This window comes from Petromyzon marinus, chromosome 16 (genome assembly GCF_048934315.1).
Source record: "Petromyzon marinus isolate PM22_M1 ecotype Great Lakes invasive population chromosome 16, UKy_Petmar_22M1.pri1.0, whole genome shotgun sequence".
In the NCBI taxonomy this organism is placed as follows: domain Eukaryota; kingdom Metazoa; phylum Chordata; class Hyperoartia; order Petromyzontiformes; family Petromyzontidae; genus Petromyzon; species Petromyzon marinus.
This window is the reverse complement of record NC_133682.1, coordinates 14356218-14374205: the sequence shown is the minus strand read 5'-3', so window position 1 is coordinate 14374205 and position 17988 is coordinate 14356218. Positions and strand designations below refer to the sequence as shown.

At 42.8% G+C, this 17988-nt stretch overlaps 1 protein-coding gene across 1 annotated transcript; it reads left to right on the top strand.

Annotated features, from left to right (window-relative positions):
- The first annotated feature begins 526 nt into the window (after positions 1–526).
- Positions 527–13688, top strand: LOC116942814 (leukocyte cell-derived chemotaxin-2-like). Its single transcript, XM_032955124.2, has 6 exons — positions 527–617; positions 3005–3142; positions 5064–5207; positions 7105–7201; positions 9995–10140; positions 12643–13688. Exons 1-6 carry the CDS (start codon positions 581–583, stop codon positions 12807–12809), a joined length of 729 nt encoding a protein of 242 aa, XP_032811015.2. The 5' UTR covers positions 527–580; the 3' UTR covers positions 12810–13688.
- The last annotated feature ends 4300 nt before the right edge of the window (positions 13689–17988 follow it).

Here is a 17988-nt window from a genome sequence, read left to right as displayed (position 1 = left end):
CAACGTTTAGAGTATGTGTCTGCTATAATTTTCCGCGCAATAATCCACTTCGTTGGGCCATCATTTGTGGCCAGGGCGCTTCTAAAAAGAGTTCTATAACTCAGTGGGCCTTACCTGGTAGGTTTTTATATATATAAATGTCCATCCAAACGCCAAATATTTATTGTGGCAGTAATATTTAGAGCTAGATATAGGAACACGCAGTCTAAGACTGATCAAAATCAACGATAAGTCAATTTGTTGAAAAGACAATTCAGTACACAAGTCTCATATGCACCAACATTCAGTCGTTGGGGAATTCAAAAAAGCATCGTAATGTTATTACCGAAAAGAAAAAAAGATACATAGCAATCAGATATTCAATAACAATGTCTTTACTCGGGAATCAGCCCAGGTGATGCTCATTGCTTAAAATGTCCCTGACCATGGTAGGCTATCATATCGAGATAATCGTGACACTATTGATATAACCTTGTGGTGTTGACAGATACACCACACATGCGGTGTTCTGCCCGCTATATAAACCGTTGCTTCAGTCATTAATCGCGAATTGCGTTGCCTGCATGAAACCGGTGGCACGATGATTGCTCTCTTCCTCTTGGGGCTTGTTGCGGCTGGTAGGTTCTGTTTCGATTCCTAGCAGTGTTCAATGGTTGGTATTCATGCTGTCTACTTGCCATGCCAGGTGCTCGGGTTTCCTCCCACGTGTATTAACACTCGACAATTGACCGAAACATCTCGACGTATGGACGACTGCAGAGCTTGGGCAATTGTCGGCGCTAGCTCTCCGTATAGCTGCTGCCTTCCCACTCGTCTATGGTTCCTCGGCGATTGTGTGATGCAATTTGCATGGTCGAGGCTCCATAATTGCACTGCATGTACCATATAGGACCCACCGTTGTGACCTCTACTTAACATCAAATCTCACATCACTTGATGCAAGAAGAAATCTACATTGGGCACTGTACATCCGTTAAATGTTTATTGGCAAATCTACGCAATACTTAGCCAATTCATTAACCCCATTGTCAAATTCTTTGGTTCTTTCGGTGAAGTCACGTAGAAAAAAAAATTAAAGTGAATAAAAATAATAAAAAGAAAATACAAATAATAAAAAAACACTAATGTAGACTGTAGCCTGGTTCTAAATCGGAGTGTGTGTACTGGCAGTCTATACTGTAGACTGTAGCCTGGTTTTTAAGCTGGTGAGCGTATTAGCAGTCTATGATGTAGACTGTAGCCTAGTTATAACCTGAATAAAATCAAATAAGAAAAATCCAGACACCCAAGACGTGCATCTTATTGACTGTTAACTATCCGAAAACGAGCATAGGAGTACGTGAAAAAGCTTTTGCAGTTGCAGCACTAGCATTTTTGAACAACCTTGCAGTAATCTTCTGAAGCATTTGCAAATGTGATTTGTAACTTTAATACTTAAATTTGAATGTGCAATGCTATTGAGGGACTGTGTGTTGTTGTCTTAGTGTGGTCTGGGACTTTTCCTGCTGTTGTTTTGCCGCCTTGTTGAAGCTTGGGAATTGGTGTACTTACGCAATTTGAACTGATATACTTGATCTATTTGATGTTTTTATATTTAGTGATTGGCTTACCTTGCCTATACTTTGCACTCGTATTGTTTTTTTGCATTGTGTTTGTTGTAACTTTCTGAGCCCGTGCCTCTACTGGACTTAAAAAAAAGCTTCATAGCCCATCGGATTTCTCCAGGATAAATAAATATTATAATTCTGATAAAACTAAACTAAACATTATGATATGCCGTGGTGCCAATTTTATAATAGTAAATTAATTTGTGTAGGAAGTTGGGCAACGTCGGTGTGATAAAGTTAAGAGTCCGTGATAGATGTTTAATTGTACAGGAGTATGTATGTGTGTATGTTGAACTTCTTTCACACCGTGCGTAGCCAACCGTGCTAATCGGAGGTGCGGGCGTAAAGGTATATTTGTATCATATCCTCATCCCAGAACGTCCCTACATATATGTCACGAGTCATTTGACAAATCTTTGTATATGGGAAACACCCCCAAAAGGTCACTCGTTCTTGCAACAAAATACATTGGGTTGGCATCACTAGACGCACGTGACTTTGTACCGGTGGCCGGCTCGCTTTTTCTTGTTGGCTGCGGGGGTTCGAATTTAAATAATATATACATGTGGGAGCTCTCAGGGAATACTCACGTCTGGAGGCGTTGTCAGAGGTGAGTGCCATCCCTCAACTTCCGGTTCGCAGATCGTTTTTCTCTGCTTCAAATAAAAGTGACTCTTTTGAAAATACAACAATGAGCTGCGTCGCCATGGCGTTACACGTATGTGTGTATGTTCGTAGGATATTCGTAGAGTCTCAAGTTTTCATATCCACGGATATGAGCCGCAAGGGGAAATGAGTCATTGCACCTTTGGACGTCAACTGGGAAAGAAAAAAATCATTAGCACGGTGATTCAGGTGTCCGTGCGGACTTGGTTGGCAAGATTATTGTACTATGTACGTATGTTGAACTTCTTTGCGTACCACCGTACGTAGCCAACCGTGTTAATCGGATGTTGTGGGGATGGAGGGGGGGGTAGAACAAGGAAGGGACCATCCATTTAGTACGTACGCATGGAGGGGGGGATGGGGGTTAACCCAAATGCGTACGTTTGCATAGGAAACGGGGGGTGGGGGGTGAAGCCTCGATAATAATTTGTCAACATCGGCCTTCAAATTAGTTAGATAGTCCGGCGGTGAACTATCTGTTTGCTTAAACACGTTCATATTATTGATCCTTGATCGTTTCTGCGTGGATTAAATATCGGCCGTTCTATAGGATTCGGGGGGGGGGTGGGGGTGGTGTAAAGAGTACGCGTGCGTACAGGGGTCAAGTTTTGACGGATTTTTTTGCGCACCTACCAAATGGATGGGCGCCCCAAAGGAAACGCGCAACAAGCGGTCGCAATTGCGAGGGGTGATGGGCGATGATCGGTGCTGTACCGCGTGGCCCCTTTCAGTGGGGGCTGACGTCGCCTGCACGAGCCAAGGGGGCCAGTGCGTGGACTGGCGAAATTACAAGTGCACGGCCGGAGTCGCCACGGGCCTCTGCAACGGAGACGCCAATCGTCGCTGCTGCCTGGCGTGCAGCTCCACGTGTGAGTGTCCCAACGCGCGCGCGCGCGCGCGGGGGAGGTTCCTCTGTCTGACGTCACGAGATTTTGGACGATTTTTTGACCCCCCCCCCCTTCTTCTTCGTCACTCGGCGTCATAAAAAAAGTCAGACCCCGCCCCCCTCATTGAAATATGACGTCACAAAGCTCTGCCCCACCCCCCCAAAATAAATAAATAAACATGTTTCAAATCGCCTTAAACTATTGTCATTGTAGTGCGAATTTGATGTGGCGCTGCAACTCTGATGTTGTAGGAGAAAACATTTGTTAAAATTGTTGATTTAAAGCTTTCGTGACTGCAGGGATTCATATTCTTGGTTATTTCGGTAAAGTCACCACGTAGAAGGGAAACAATAAAATAATAAAAATATAAAACAATCAAATTCTCACGACGTTTCGACTGCAACACAAGCAATCATCATCAGGTGTGAAAACCACAGCAAGAAAATTTGATGATGATTGCTTGTGTTGCAGTCGAAACGTCGTGAGAATGTTATTGTTTTATAGTTTTTATTGTTTCCCTTCTACGTGACTTTACCGAAAAGAACCAAGAATATGTATTAAAAAGTCGATTTAATTAAGTAGAACGTGTTGTCTATATTTATTTAAAGTTGCGCATTTTTACGTGACGTCACATTTCTCAAACACCCCCCCCCCCATCGTCACACATCGTCACAAATGTCTGACCCCCCCCCACCCCTAGGTGCGTGACGTCATTTATGGACGGTCCCTAACATAATACAAAAAAAAAACGAAAGCCATAGCCGTTGACCAGAATGAACAAGTGAGCGTATTGGCGGTGGTACCGCGGGAACAAAATTAAAATGAAAATTTTAAGGCAATGGTTTTTTTTTTTCTCCCGCGATTCGCAAACCCCAGGTCATGCAATCTCGCGGGTTGGCGAGTCAAAAATCAGTTCTCGTGATATCAAAGCAGTCAGTTAAACATTTTGATTTGATTCTAGATTTGAAGTTTTCGTGACTGCAGGGATTCCAACTCTTTGGTTCTTTCGGTAAAGTCACGTAGGTGGAAAAAAAAAAGCGCCCGAAACGTCGTGATCAAAAAAAAAGATCACCTACATGACATTACCGAAAGAGCCAAAGAGTATTTTGATTTGAGACTGGTTGATGAGGACCGGCGTGTTAAGTTGCACTTGTGTACGGCCAATACGTCCATTTGTATTTGTTACATGCTAACCAGAACTGAACCCTAAAAACGTATCTGGAACCAATTACCCTGTAACCGTTATTTTTCCGGTTTCGGTTTAACCCGAACCGATGAGAGAAGCAAACGATTCAACTCCCAGCCCTCTGTGCCGTGAAAAGGTCACGGATTTGCAGATGCCCAGCCTCCCTTCGCCCCTACTCAGAGGCGTATAAGGACACGGTATACAGATCGTGTATCACCATTAACCTCTGAACCCTAACGCACATATCCCCCCCCCCACTCCTAATAACACGCTGGATTGCGAGTCCCAAATGGAACTACACAGCTTGAAATTTGCGTGTACCGCAGTGCCGGATTATCCTAATAGCAAAAGTAGCCACATATGTAGTTGCTGCACATGTAGCTACTACATATGTAGCTACATATGCTACGGGCCCCGCACTTTCACGGGCCCCGCGCTAAATGCTTTCAAGCTATCAATTCCGGTTCAGTGATTCTATACTCGCTCTATTGTTATTGTACTATACTGCCTTCAACTTTTATGAACGACTGGGTGTTTAAGGCTAGCGATTTGTCGTATTATCTGGCTGTATAGAAAATAAAAAAAATACAATTACTTTACTATGCAAGTTAAACATTTATGTTCATATATATATTTTTTTGGCCCCTTTATAACATATGCTACAGGCCCCGCACGAGCTTAATCCGGCACTGGTGTACCGGTACGTTACACCTGCAGGTCTTTCCAATGAGCAGACCTGGTCGCAGAGTGACGGTGGCTGCACGGGCAGTGGTGGCACGTGCCAGATCAACAGCAACTACTGCGCTGGCTACTACGCTAGTGGCAAGTGCGGGGGCCCCTCCAACCGGCAGTGCTGCCTAAGTGAGTGAGCGCTCGCCGAGAAACCCCCCCCCCCCACCCCCATAGGGGGCACGCTCGTCACACCTCGTTCGACACGCGGCATCCTCACGGTCACGAGGTGAACTCTACGGACGGGGAGGTGGCGCAAGTGGGACGATTACCTTTGGTATATGTGCAGGAGAGCGGCGAGTGAGCTTCACAAGTAGGCTTTCGTGTGTTGGCTCTCCAACACACAGGTGTGCTGAACTAGTAACGAAGCGGCACGTTTTGTTAACGTGACAAAAGTTACTAAATTGGCTGTGTCGGGCGGTGGCGGGTTTAACGACACATTTATATTTACGCGACCGAACACCAAAAAACACCTTTATTATGGAGCGAGTTAGCTCGCCAAACATTTACAGCTGAGCCCCGTGTGAGCCTTCAGAGTGATTTGAGGCTGACCCGGGTAAAGAGCCGTGGTGATATTTGTAAAAACTGATTTTGTTTCTGGCCTGGGTTTCAACCACTCTAATGTTGCACGTTGTTGACACGTGCGTTCTAAACGGAGGCACCCAATTATGTGGTGTACACTCCACGAAAGTGCAAATGTGTTTAGTGTGTTTATTTTATATTTCACTAAGGCCATGCTTTAAATGCAGTACAATTAGACTTGTTTTTTTATCACAAACACTTGAGCAGCCTCACGCTGCTGCAAACATATGGCAGGATACAAAGTCCTTGCCGTTAAAGGATTCAAATCCCTTCCCATGTATACAGAAACACTTCTCATCCTATTGTGCGTGCACTCCAGGACACCTTCCTGTTATCCGTGCACTACATTATTTCTGTTGCACGAGCATTTGCAAACAAACTGCTTGGATGTGGTCTCCTGAAAGCGATTCAATCTTCCTCTTATCGGAGTCTTTGTTCAGATAAGAGGGAGTGATCCAGAATTAGTGGCAAATTCATCTTAATGCTTGGGCAAAAGGAATCAAATGTGTGAATAAACACAAATAACTGAATGCGCCCATAGCCCATCCTCTCATCAAATTGGATGAGGAGTTTGCGTGAGTACTCTCTTATATGTGCCGTGCTGTTTTGCTGCTAAAGAGTTAAATACGCCCCTTTAAAATCAGGCCACTGTGCAATTAATGCGGACACCCTTGGTCGAAGCCCATGCTGAATTCTAGCTAAAACCCAAGGGGCTGCATTGGTAGGAATGTGCAAGCACATACTGTACCAAAAAATACCCAATCACTGTTATCACACGGTGGTTGTTACATCGGATATATGATGCTACACGTGACAACGGTGGTGAGTTTTTCGTAGCCTGTATTAAATGCTGGATTGCTCGCATATGGCCGTGTCATGTAAACATTTAAAAACGGAACATAAGTATGTTAATACTCTGAGATATGATCTAGGATGGCATGCCACCTATTAATAAATCAACGTGTGCTTTTTGGTCAGTGCCTTATATGCTATAAAAATTAACATCTGTGGTTTTTAATGTTTTACGACTGCAAGAAACCCATAATCATTTCAACTAATGGCACAAAAGACAAAAAAAACATTCAATTCACAAACTCAAGTTAGTTTTGTGGGGCGGGCGGGCGGGACAAAGTCACCCGCTGTTGACTATAGGCATTGCCGTAAACCAGTGGTCCTTAACCGGGGTTGCACGCTGCACCACCTGGGCGTGCGAGATGCCCTTTCTAGGGGTGCGAGACGTGGCCAGATATTTGTTAGAAGGTAAATCATCGCAACACAAATCAAGCACGGGCACGTAAGTACAACTACTTTGTTTAATCAAACCTCTACTCATGTATTCCCATTAAACTTTGTTTTTTTTTGTTTACGATTGAGGACCAAAGGGGTGCAAGTAAAGGTTAAGAACCACTGCCCGTAAACGCTAAAGCGACCACTCTTTTGTTGGCAGAGAGCAGCGGCAACTGGGCCACGATCTGCGCCGGTCAGTCGTCCAACAGGGTGAGAGGCTGCGACAGTCAGGGGTGCGGTCACTACGGCGCCCCGCGGTAAGGAACCCGGCCTGCGTCCGTTCATTCGCCGAAATCGTAAACCTGATTCTGCGCTTTGAGATACACTTCAATATGAAAGGCCCTTTATAAAATCGAGGTTGTTATTATTATGATGATTATTACTCTTCTTTGGTTCTTTCGGTAAAGTCACGTAGAATGAGAATAAAATAATAATGATAAATTTAATAATTGATTATTCTTTCGGTAAAGTCACGTAGAATGAGAATAAAATAATAATGATAAATTTAATAATTGATTATTTTATCAATTTATTATTTTATTCTCATTCTACGTGACTTTACCGAAAGAACCAAAGAAGATGAATCATTGCAGTCACGAAAGCTTTAAATAAAAATGATTATTACTATTAGTAGTAGTCAGCTACGGTGCTGTGATACTTGACCAGGACACAAAAAACACAGCGCTGGTTTGTGACAGCATGTTTTGCAACGTAGGCGGAGATACCTTTAAGAAATTGAGTCTTGCGTTTACTTAGACTTTTTAAACAGTTTGCAATCAAAACTAAATATTGAATAAAGTTATGACTTACTGGTTCACCGATCCGTAACCTGCCGTAAACTTTTATTTAAAGCTTTCGTGACTGCAGGAATTCATATTCTTGGTTCTTTCGGTAAAGTCACGTAGAAGGGAAACAATTGTTTTATATTTTTATTATTTTATAGTTTTCCTTCTACGTGACATTACTGCCGTAAACTGTTGTGGTTTACGGTACGTTCGTCCATACTCCAAGCAGAAGGCAAAGGAATGATGTGTCAAAGTAGACAGTGAGTTTTGTGCTCAAGAAAAGTCCGTTTCCATTGATCTTGTGTATTTATAAAATTGCAATGGCATTATTAGCTTAGCTAGGCAAATAAGAGATGTTTTCTTCCTGCAACTGTATTTGCAAAGCAAGGGCACGTTTGCAAATGCTTATCTATGATATTATAGACAAAAGGATTAATGCAAGAGTCATTGTTTTTAAATAGCAACCTATCCAAAAATAGCTTTGACCTACATCTCACATATTAAACTACAATAATATCCGGTATAAATATACATTTTGAAGAAGATTAAAAAAAAACTTCAAACACTCTGAGTGTTGCACACACATTCATTATTTCAAATGTAGTGAAACTCAAAGAATCCGCAAACACTCCGACATTCGACAAAGGCAAAATTCCAAACTTTCCACTATTTTACGATGAACAAACAATGTGAGCGTAGCGCTTCATAGCTGTAGATGGCATCTACATCATCAGACCTCCTTTACCAGTACAAAAATATAATAACAGGGGTTTTCCCCTTTTTTCTGTCAACAAAACTGAAACCTTTTTACGAGGATTAATGTCTGCATTAACCACAATACCTGCAGTCAAAATGCAAACAAAAAACATACTATGATAATATATGCATTGTCCTTGAAACTGATTGGTCCATATATTATCAGTGTGTTTTTTGTTTGCGTTTTGACTGCAAGTATTGTGGTTAATGCATACATTAATCCTCGTAAAAAGGTTTCAGTTTTGTTGCCAGAAAAAAAGGGGAAAACCCTATTTTTATAGCTGTCGATGGCTTTGAACCACTGGTGCTAATTCGACATTCAGAATCAGAAATTGTATTTATACTGGAGGAATCCGATAAACTATAAAGCTGTTATTCACAGACGTCCAGTAGGGGCGGGTAGAAACGTTAAAACGTCAGTACAAAAAACACCATATAACCAAAAACGCATACAAATGAAACTAAACCATCCCCATCCTACCAGGCAAAGCCCACTGAGGTATTAACTTATTGTTCAGAAGTGACCTGGCCACAGGTGATAGCTCATCAAAGTGGCTTATCATGTGGAAATTTACAGCCGCAAAATAATCAAACTAATTTAAATGGATGCTGGCCTCTCCGTGGGATGACCACGATTGACTTGCCAGACAGCAGTGCTGTGCTCATTCTATCGACCCCACAACTCGGTTTGAACTGACAAGAGTCGTTTGATTGCGAATCCAGAAATATAATTACGCCACCACGAAGCATAAAAAAATCATGTCCCACCCTAGATTTGAAGTTTTCGTGACTGCAAGGATCCATACTCTTTGGTTCTTTCGGTAAAGTCACGTAGGTAGAAAAATAAAATAAAAAATTACGACGTTTTGGGCGCAACACAATGATGACGGGCGCTTGTGTTGCGCCCGAAACGTCGTGATTTGTTTAATATTTATTTTTATTTTATTTTTTATTTTTCACCTACGTGACTTTACCGAAAGAGGCAAAGAGTAACGTACCACTATTTAACCCGAGTTTGGTCAAAAACACAAGTTTCCTTTGATTGCACCAAGAGCCGTCCCTAGGTTTACGGTGAATCTGGGCGACTGCCCTGGGCCCCGCGCCTTGGGGGGGGTGTCAGCTGTAATACTTCCAGTTTAGTTTGAAGGCGTTGGGGGGTCCCACGCGCTGTAATCTGCACCCCCCCCCCATCATACCTGTCAACCCACACGGTTTACCCCGTATTCTTGTAAAGGCAAATTGAGTTTTCAGGTCCATACGGCATACAGCCGTTTCAATACGGGCAAAAAAAATGTCTATTTGTTTGTGTTTCTCCCTTGTGACGGGACTTTGTAGGATGAACGTTGAGATCTATAAAGACCAATAAGGTCTGAATTGGTCTGTAATAGGGTAGGCACTGATAAGGGCTTGACAGGTTTTCCCTATCGACGGCCTTGGATGCACCGATATTACTTAGGTCACGAAACACCGCTGTATTAACCCTCTCAACGTTGTTGTAACCCGACACAGGGGCGACCGTCAGCACATGGGAGCGGACGTGGTCTGCAATGACGGCTCGGTGGTTTACTCTCCCTTCACGGGGACCCTGCAAGGCCAGGCCAAGCCGTACGGGGATGGCAGTGCCATCGATGATGGAGTGAAGCTCTCTGGCTCCGGTAACTCGTCACTCACACCTCCACAGCTTCCAATTTGGGTTGATTGGCGGACTAAGTCGGTGGTATTTTGCCATTGTGGGGGTAGGGGGGAAAATTAATTAATAAATGTGGAGGGTGGGGGGGCTGTGGTGAAAGTTTGTTCACACCACACGTGGCAAATGTTCTCAGTGTTATTGAGGACCTGCCGTCAAAGCTCCAATCGCATAGGACTGTGTATGCAGTCCTGTACAGAAATTTATACAAATGGGATGATTCACACAATAGAGTGCAAAAATGAGAGAGAGAGAGAGAGAGAAAAACAATTGATTGCTTAATAAAATTGGGACCGGGGAATCTCGACAATTCCTCATCTCCAAGGGGAGGGGAGTGAGAATTGTGTACAAGCCTGGGTCACAGTGGCTTTGAAGTGGCTGCTGGAACACTGTGCGTCTGTTCTTGTCAACTTGTTGTGATGTGGGGAGTGGTGGTGGAGCGGTTAGCGCGCTGCGCTACGAACCTGGCGCACCAGGTTAAATTCTCACTCACGGCCAACACAAGTGACGATTATCTGAACCGGTCCTGGGCCTCCCCTAGGTCGACTCAGCCTCAAATGAGTACTTAGTGCGGAGTGTAAACATCGCCACTGGGGAGACAAAGGCGGCCGGGCGTGGTTCTGGCCATCCACCCCCTCGTGTACCGTGCCGGCCTTCATAGGTGCTCGCAAACAGCACTTGCCCCTACAGTCTGTTAAGGCTATACGGGGGATATTTTTTTTATTTGTTGTGATAGTTCACACAATGCGAGATTTTGCACTTCTTTTTTTACAGTACGCTTCATGTTACTCTTAACAAATTTGAGTGCGAAAGCAAATTTGTACGTTAATATTCGTTATTTTTTTTAAACAATGTGTTCAACCGTTTTAACTTCATATGAAAAATCATCAAATATTCCCGACGTTACAGAGCTGAAGAACCCCCAAAGACGATTTATCCCCCAAATATCTCTCACACAGAGACGCAGACATCACAGACAGGCACACACACACACATAGATGACGCATGCAGACTGCGTAACACAAAGACACCAACACACACACGCGCGCATGCAGACGTATACACAAACACAGACTTGCAAACACAATGCAGATGACGTACACCGACACTTGTGTTAGGGCCTTCACTGACGCTGATCAATAATAATTACGACAGTATCGTAAAAAATCACACGTTCCGCCCAAGCTGGAATCTTGTCATATCTGGGGTGAAGCCCCCAGCTGCTACCCTACACTCCTGGTTAGAATTCAACGTAAAGAAGACAGGTCGATGGATGATCGAGTGATCACCGAATCCCTCAGTCACCTCCTTATACATCGCAAGGTCGCACTCGTTAAACACAAAGTGGCTTACGACAAATGAAGCACCCTTAGCTTGCCGATATCGCCAAGGAGAATAAACCTTAACCATGCGAACTCTGGTCATCCTCGCAGCAGCGGCAGTGGCTTTTGGCTCGCCATTGAACAAAGACGGTGGTCACCGCATCGCGCGCTTTCAGATGCGCTTCTGCGGCCGTCTGGAACGCTCTTCTGATATGAGGAAGCCACTGGAGCTATGATGCACTTTTAAAGCATCTAGATAAAAAAATATTTCTTTAGAACTGCATTTTGTGTTTAGTTTGTTGTCCTTCCCCCGCACCTCCGATTAGCACGGTTCGCTACGTACGGTACAAAAGAAGTTCGACATACATAAATCAACACTATTCTATCGCTACCTACCATGGCTACTGTTCCTGTGAACTTCGTCATTGATTTCTCCACCCATGCTGAGATCTTGGTCTACCAGACACTGACTGTTGTCGTCTTATCTACGGTGTGTTCCAACCACCACACTGCACGCCACGCAACACTTCTCTGTCTGCTTATTCCCTTGCACTGCTAGTCTTCGTCATTCGCTCACAACTGTGATAACACACGAAACATTAATGCCACTTCCATTCATCCCTTCTTTGCTAAGTTTCAATTCAGGCCTCAAGATCAGCTCTGCCATAATGACTTGTTTCCATTAGCATGGCCATGAGAAGAGGATGCATAGTTTGTGGTTGCATGCTGAATAATTGTCCAAGTGTGGTGCGATTCATAATAAAGTTTGTGGGTTAGATCATGTAAGTATAAATGTGTCGTAATCCTCCACCACCCGACACAGCCAATTAGTAAGGGATTTGTCACGTAAAGAAAACGCCAATTAGTTTACGTGACAAATCCCTTACTAATTGGCTGTGTCGGGTGGTGGAGGGTTACGACACAATTATACCTACGCGATCTAACCTAAAAACCTTGATGAAGAATAATATTTGGTCGCGAAAGCCTACGTGCTAAACTGTGGCGTGATTGTTTGTCTAAAGAATGTGCGGACCGGTTCTTCGATTAATTGAGCAAAAACACGCGTGACGTTATCACTACCACATTGGTCACGCGTTGGTCGAATGCACTTTGTCACTATCCCTCCCCGTGGTTTTGTTTCCGTCCAGGTTACTGCGTCCTGATGTTCTACCTCCGTCCCGACAGCTACACGGGCTCCGTCTCCAGTGGCCAGCGCATTGGCTACCTGCTGAACATGCAGTCGGTTTACCCCGGGATCACATCTCACGTGCACGTCCAGATGTGCGACAAAAGTGACCCCACGCCGTTCCTGTGAGCAGACGCTCGGTCCCCGCGGTGCAGAACTTTTGCCCGCTGTTCCATTTGCCAGCCCAAATAATAAACGCGCTGCCGGCGCCGCAGAGATCTGTCCAAAAAGTCCAATGTTATAACGAAATGTCGTACAGGAATCTTTAACATCGAACTCGAATGCTGAGAGGCCCTAATGATATGTCCATTTCAAATCAATGAACCAACACCACTGAAATCCTGGGCTCCTACTTGAGATTTTATAAGATTGTCATCAGCAGCGCATTTTGTTTCTTCAGCACGATCACAATTGAATAATAAAATACATTTTAAAAAGGTAGTTTTTGTGTACAATTTGGCTGAACCTAACTCTAAAATGGGCAGAATTATGAAGCGTTGCTAAAGAAAGAACTGTATGGAGGTCACATGAGAACCTGTTGGGGCAATATTGTGCAAAGGCTTTCCATGTCCCGTCACAAGTCATTATGAAAACCACGTGAGGCTCTAGTGGCGTGCGGGTTGCAGGACGGAAACGCGTCTTGTTCTGTGTTAAGGTGCCCACAGCATAAAGTTACTCTATGCCACATTATTACGGTGAAATGAAAGAGACTTTGATGTCAAGTCACAATGCAACTAACAACCTGCGCGTACATTTTTTTTTGATCATTCTGTCAAGTCCCTCCATCACCTGATACAATATGTAGAAGAACATTATCAAACACATTTTAAAATATTAATACATTTAAACCTACAATATTGTTTTACCGATATCAAATAGAATTCGAGTAAAAATGCAATCGTAATTTTTTTTAAGTTGATTGTCTTTAATGTTTACCCCTCTCTGAATGATTGTGATTCGTAAATCTGTACCTGTAAACATTACACAATAAAACATATTTGACTGGCATTGCTACGTTTGGAATCAGTTAAGGACATAATAGCGTAAGTTTAACAAAACATTTCTGGGGGCACAATGGGAATTGAAAATGCCAGCCTTAAGTTGTTTCAGCTGCTGGCTACTGCCACATAGTGGCATCTTCTTTGGTTCTTTCGGTAAAGTCACGTAGAATGATAATAAAATAATAAATTGATAAAATAAAATAACACAATAATATTCTCACGACGTTTCGGCCACAACACAAGCGGCCTTCATCAGGTGAAGGGGGCGAGACTGTCTGGTAGGACAGCGCTGGAGTGAAAGAGCCACGTTCAGATACGGCCTTTAAGCTGTGTGAGAGGAACAAAGCGCCTTGACAAAGGAATTAGCATATAATTTAGCATTGAAATGATCTGAATCATTAGCTTGTGACTGGTCACAGAAATAGCTATGTTAAAAGTTAAAGCATACACACCCGCAGAGGCACCCATTGTTAAAGGGATTAGCATAGAATTTAGCATTGAAATAGCTAAGTTAAGGCATACACATCTTGACAATGGAATTAGCATAGAATTTAGCATTGAGATAGCTGAGTGATTAGCTTGTACCTGCTGCAGAAATAGCTACGTTAAAGTCAGAGCATACACATTCACCGAGGCCCTTAGTACAAATCAAACAGGATAATTTAGCATTGAAATAACTAGGCGAATCCAGCATTGAAACAACTGAGTGATTAGCTAGTGACTGGTCACAGAAATGACTACACATCTGAGCTATTCACAGTACTATATAGTGAACCAATAAAAACTAAAATATAAATGACCTTCATGTTATCAATAAACTCTATATTCTCCAATCAGCTAAGCTACCAACAATAAGTCGTTATATATCACAATGCTATATGGCGAAAAAATGGGTGGATTCTTACCCTCAAATTTCAGCACCACGGATAGCTACGGGCCCCGTTCAGACGGACGAGTTCGTCCATGGTCGGAACAGAGGAGGGGGAGAGAGACAGCTGCGAGGCCCTAGTATGCTCCATATTGTAAAACTATACCATTAACCGTGGTGTGAGAGGTATTAAGAGGCAATGCTGGCGAAAGAGCTGCAGTCTGAAGGTCATCGTAAAAATACAATTAATTAAGAACAGAAATGATTTAAAACATCTTTCCAGTGGTTACTAAGCCTGAATCCATCTTCTCGGTTGAAATTGTCTCTGTGCTTGTATATGTGAATGGCCTCATGAACGAATCTCTCATGGTAGCCGGTTGGTTTGCAAAGAACCTCCGTCTTGGAGAAGTCAAGGTCATGTGAGCCCACTGAATTATAACAGTGATCTGCCACGGCAGAGGAGTTCGTCCTACCGTGTTTCAAGTCTGCTTTGTGTTCGCGGATGCGGTCCGAGATATGTCTTTTGGTTTCTCCAATGTAGCTACTACCACAGAGGCACTTTAGTTTGTAAACGCCCGGGTACTGTATGTCTGGAACAGCATCTTTTACAGATGGAACTAAATCACGGATTTTATGTACTGTGTTGAATCGGACCTGGATCTTGTGTTTGTTCAGGATTTTGGAGATCTTTTTAGTGACCCCTGCAATGTAGGGTAAGGTGATGGTTTTGAGTGGCTCCACAAGAGGATCCTTCTTCATGACTGGAGTGATGACTTTGCGGATTGTGTAGTCGGAGTAGCCATTAGCCCTGAGAGCCTGGTGTACGTGCTTGAGTTCACTGGTAATGTGTTCCTGGTCGGAAATGCATTGGGCTCTATGGTATAGAGTCTTGATGAGGGAGTTCTTCTGGGATGGATGGTGGTGGGAATCCGGTTTCAAGTAAGCATCTGTATGGGTAGCTTTCCTGTAGACAGAGTGGCTCATTGAAATGCCGTGGCAGATCACTGTTATAATTCAGTGGGCTAACATGACATTAACTTCTCCAAGACGGAGGTTCTTTGCAAACCAACCGGCTACCATGAGAGATTCGTTCATGAGGCCATTCACATATACAAGCACAGAAACAATTTCAACCGAGAAGATGGATTCAGGCTTAGTAACCACTGGAAAGATGTTTTAAATCATTTCTGTTCTTAATTAACTGTATTTTTACAATGACCTTCAGACCGCAGCTCTTTCGCCAGCATTGCCTCTTAATACCTCTCACACCACGGTTAATGGTATAGTTTTACAATATGGAGCATACTAGGGCCTCGCAGCTGTCTCTCTCCCCCTCCTCTGTTCCGACCATGGACGAACTCGTCCATCTGAACGGGGCCCGTAGCTATCCGTGGTGCTGAAATTTGAGGGTAAGAATCCACCCATTTTTTCGCCATATAGCATTGTGATATATAACGACTTATTGTTGGTAGCTTAGCTTATTGGAGAATATAGAGTTTATTGATAACATGAAGGTAATTTATATTTTAGTTTTTATTGGTTCACTATATAGTACTGTGAATAGCTCAGATGTGTAGTCATTTCTGTGACCAGTCACTAGCTAATCACTCAGTTGTTTCAATGCTGGATTCGCCTAGTTATTTCAATGCTAAATTATCCTGTTTGATTTGTACTAAGGGCCTCGGTGAATGTGTATGCTCTGACTTTAACGTAGCTATTTCTGCAGCAGGTACAAGCTCTATTTCTGCAGCAGGTACAAGCTAATCACTCAGCTATCTCAATGCTAAATGCTATGCTAATTCCATTGTCAAGATGTGTATGCGTTAACTTAGCTATTTCAATGCTAAATTCTATGCTAATCCCTTTAACAATGGGTGCCTCTGCGGGTGTGTATGCTTTAACTTTTAACATAGCTATTTCTGTGACCAGTCACAAGCTAATCATTCAGCCATTTAAATGCTAAATTATATGCTAATTCCTTTGTCAAGGCGCTTTGTTCCTCTCACACAGCTTAAAGGCCGTATCTGAACGTGGCTCTTTCACTCCAGCGCTGTCCTACCAGACAGTCTCGCCCCCTTCACCTGATGAAGGCCGCTTGTGTTGTGGCCGAAACGTCGTGAGAATATTATTGTGTTATTTTATTTTATCAATTTATTATTTTATTATCATTCTACGTGACTTTACCGAAAGAACCAAAGAAGATGAATCATTGCAGTCACGAAAGCTTTAAATCGACACATAGTGGAAATTTAGTCTTCTTCAAGGGACCATTCTCGGATTCCGGATATTGTACACAGCTGGATTTGAAAAGAAACGCAAAGATGTGCATCGCATGTAAAACTGACCTCGTCCTTATCCAGGCCACCAACACGAAATAACCGGAGAAGGCCGAGAGTTTTTATATTCGTCCAATGTTAATTTGTGTGTGTGTTGTTAAATCTATGATGGGTTCTGGTCTGTGATCATTGTTATATTGTGATGGGGTTTCTTGTCACAGATTTAAATGTATTGTACACACCTACTATCCATCAAGGCATCTGGAGCCAGTTACGCTGAGCATGAATAAATGGCTCTGCCTTCATACAGTTCCTATCATCTTACTGTTATATATGGCGAGATGTTAACTACCTTGCCTGGTATACAGGAGGTCGTGGATTTGGGAGTTTGATCTCGACCCTAACGCCTGTATATTTGGAGTTTGCATGTATCTCTCTCTCTCTCCGTGGTCGTGTGGATTTTCCTCTGGGTCCTTCGGTTTTACCTCTACATTTAGAATCAACATGCATTTAGAGTATTTGACTGCAATACATTTCCACATGATAATGCACTTTGTTGAGCTATCATTTGTTGCCAGGTCATTCATTAAAAAGAGCTCTGTAGCTCAGTGGGCCTTACCTGATAAAATGAAAACAGAATAAAAATATGTATATTCCTCTAAAGAAGAATGAACATCAAACGCAATTATGCATCCACTTAGAAGACTATACGAATATATTTGACTAAATTAATGCAGCCATCCACACGTTCACAAACTCCTAAAATAAAGAATATATATAAACATGATTCATACACATTTTAAATTGCATAAACAAAGAAACAAAATACATATCACGACGCAGGCAAGAAGAAGCGTTCTTGCCAAAGTTTTATCGAAAGTATGATTGAAAATATAAAGCCATGAACATAAATTGTGAAAATACTCGCCAACTCAGAATTTTTGCTGATGACACACACGGTCATTATAACAGCCAATGAACATGAATTCCAGAATATCATTGAAGAAATTAGCACTGTATTGAGAAATTCAAAGTTGGGCCCTAGATAAAAATATGAGCAAAACAAAACTCAGTTACGGCAAGTCCAGTGAACACTAGAAGTTATCAAAGGGACACAACTGGATAACACGTGAGAGCATTACATTGAGGACAATTATAGAAAG

Excerpts from the sequence above, each read along its gene's own strand:
- LOC116942814 (XM_032955124.2), top strand. The coding sequence starts at position 581 with ATGATTGCTCTCTTCCTCTTGGGGCTTGTTGCGGCTG. Across the intron at positions 7,202-9,994 it reads GGTCACTACGGCGCCCCGCG|GGGCGACCGTCAGCACATGG; the intron begins GTAAGGAACCCG and ends AACCCGACACAG. Across the intron at positions 10,141-12,642 it reads AGTGAAGCTCTCTGGCTCCG|GTTACTGCGTCCTGATGTTC; the intron begins GTAACTCGTCAC and ends GTTTCCGTCCAG.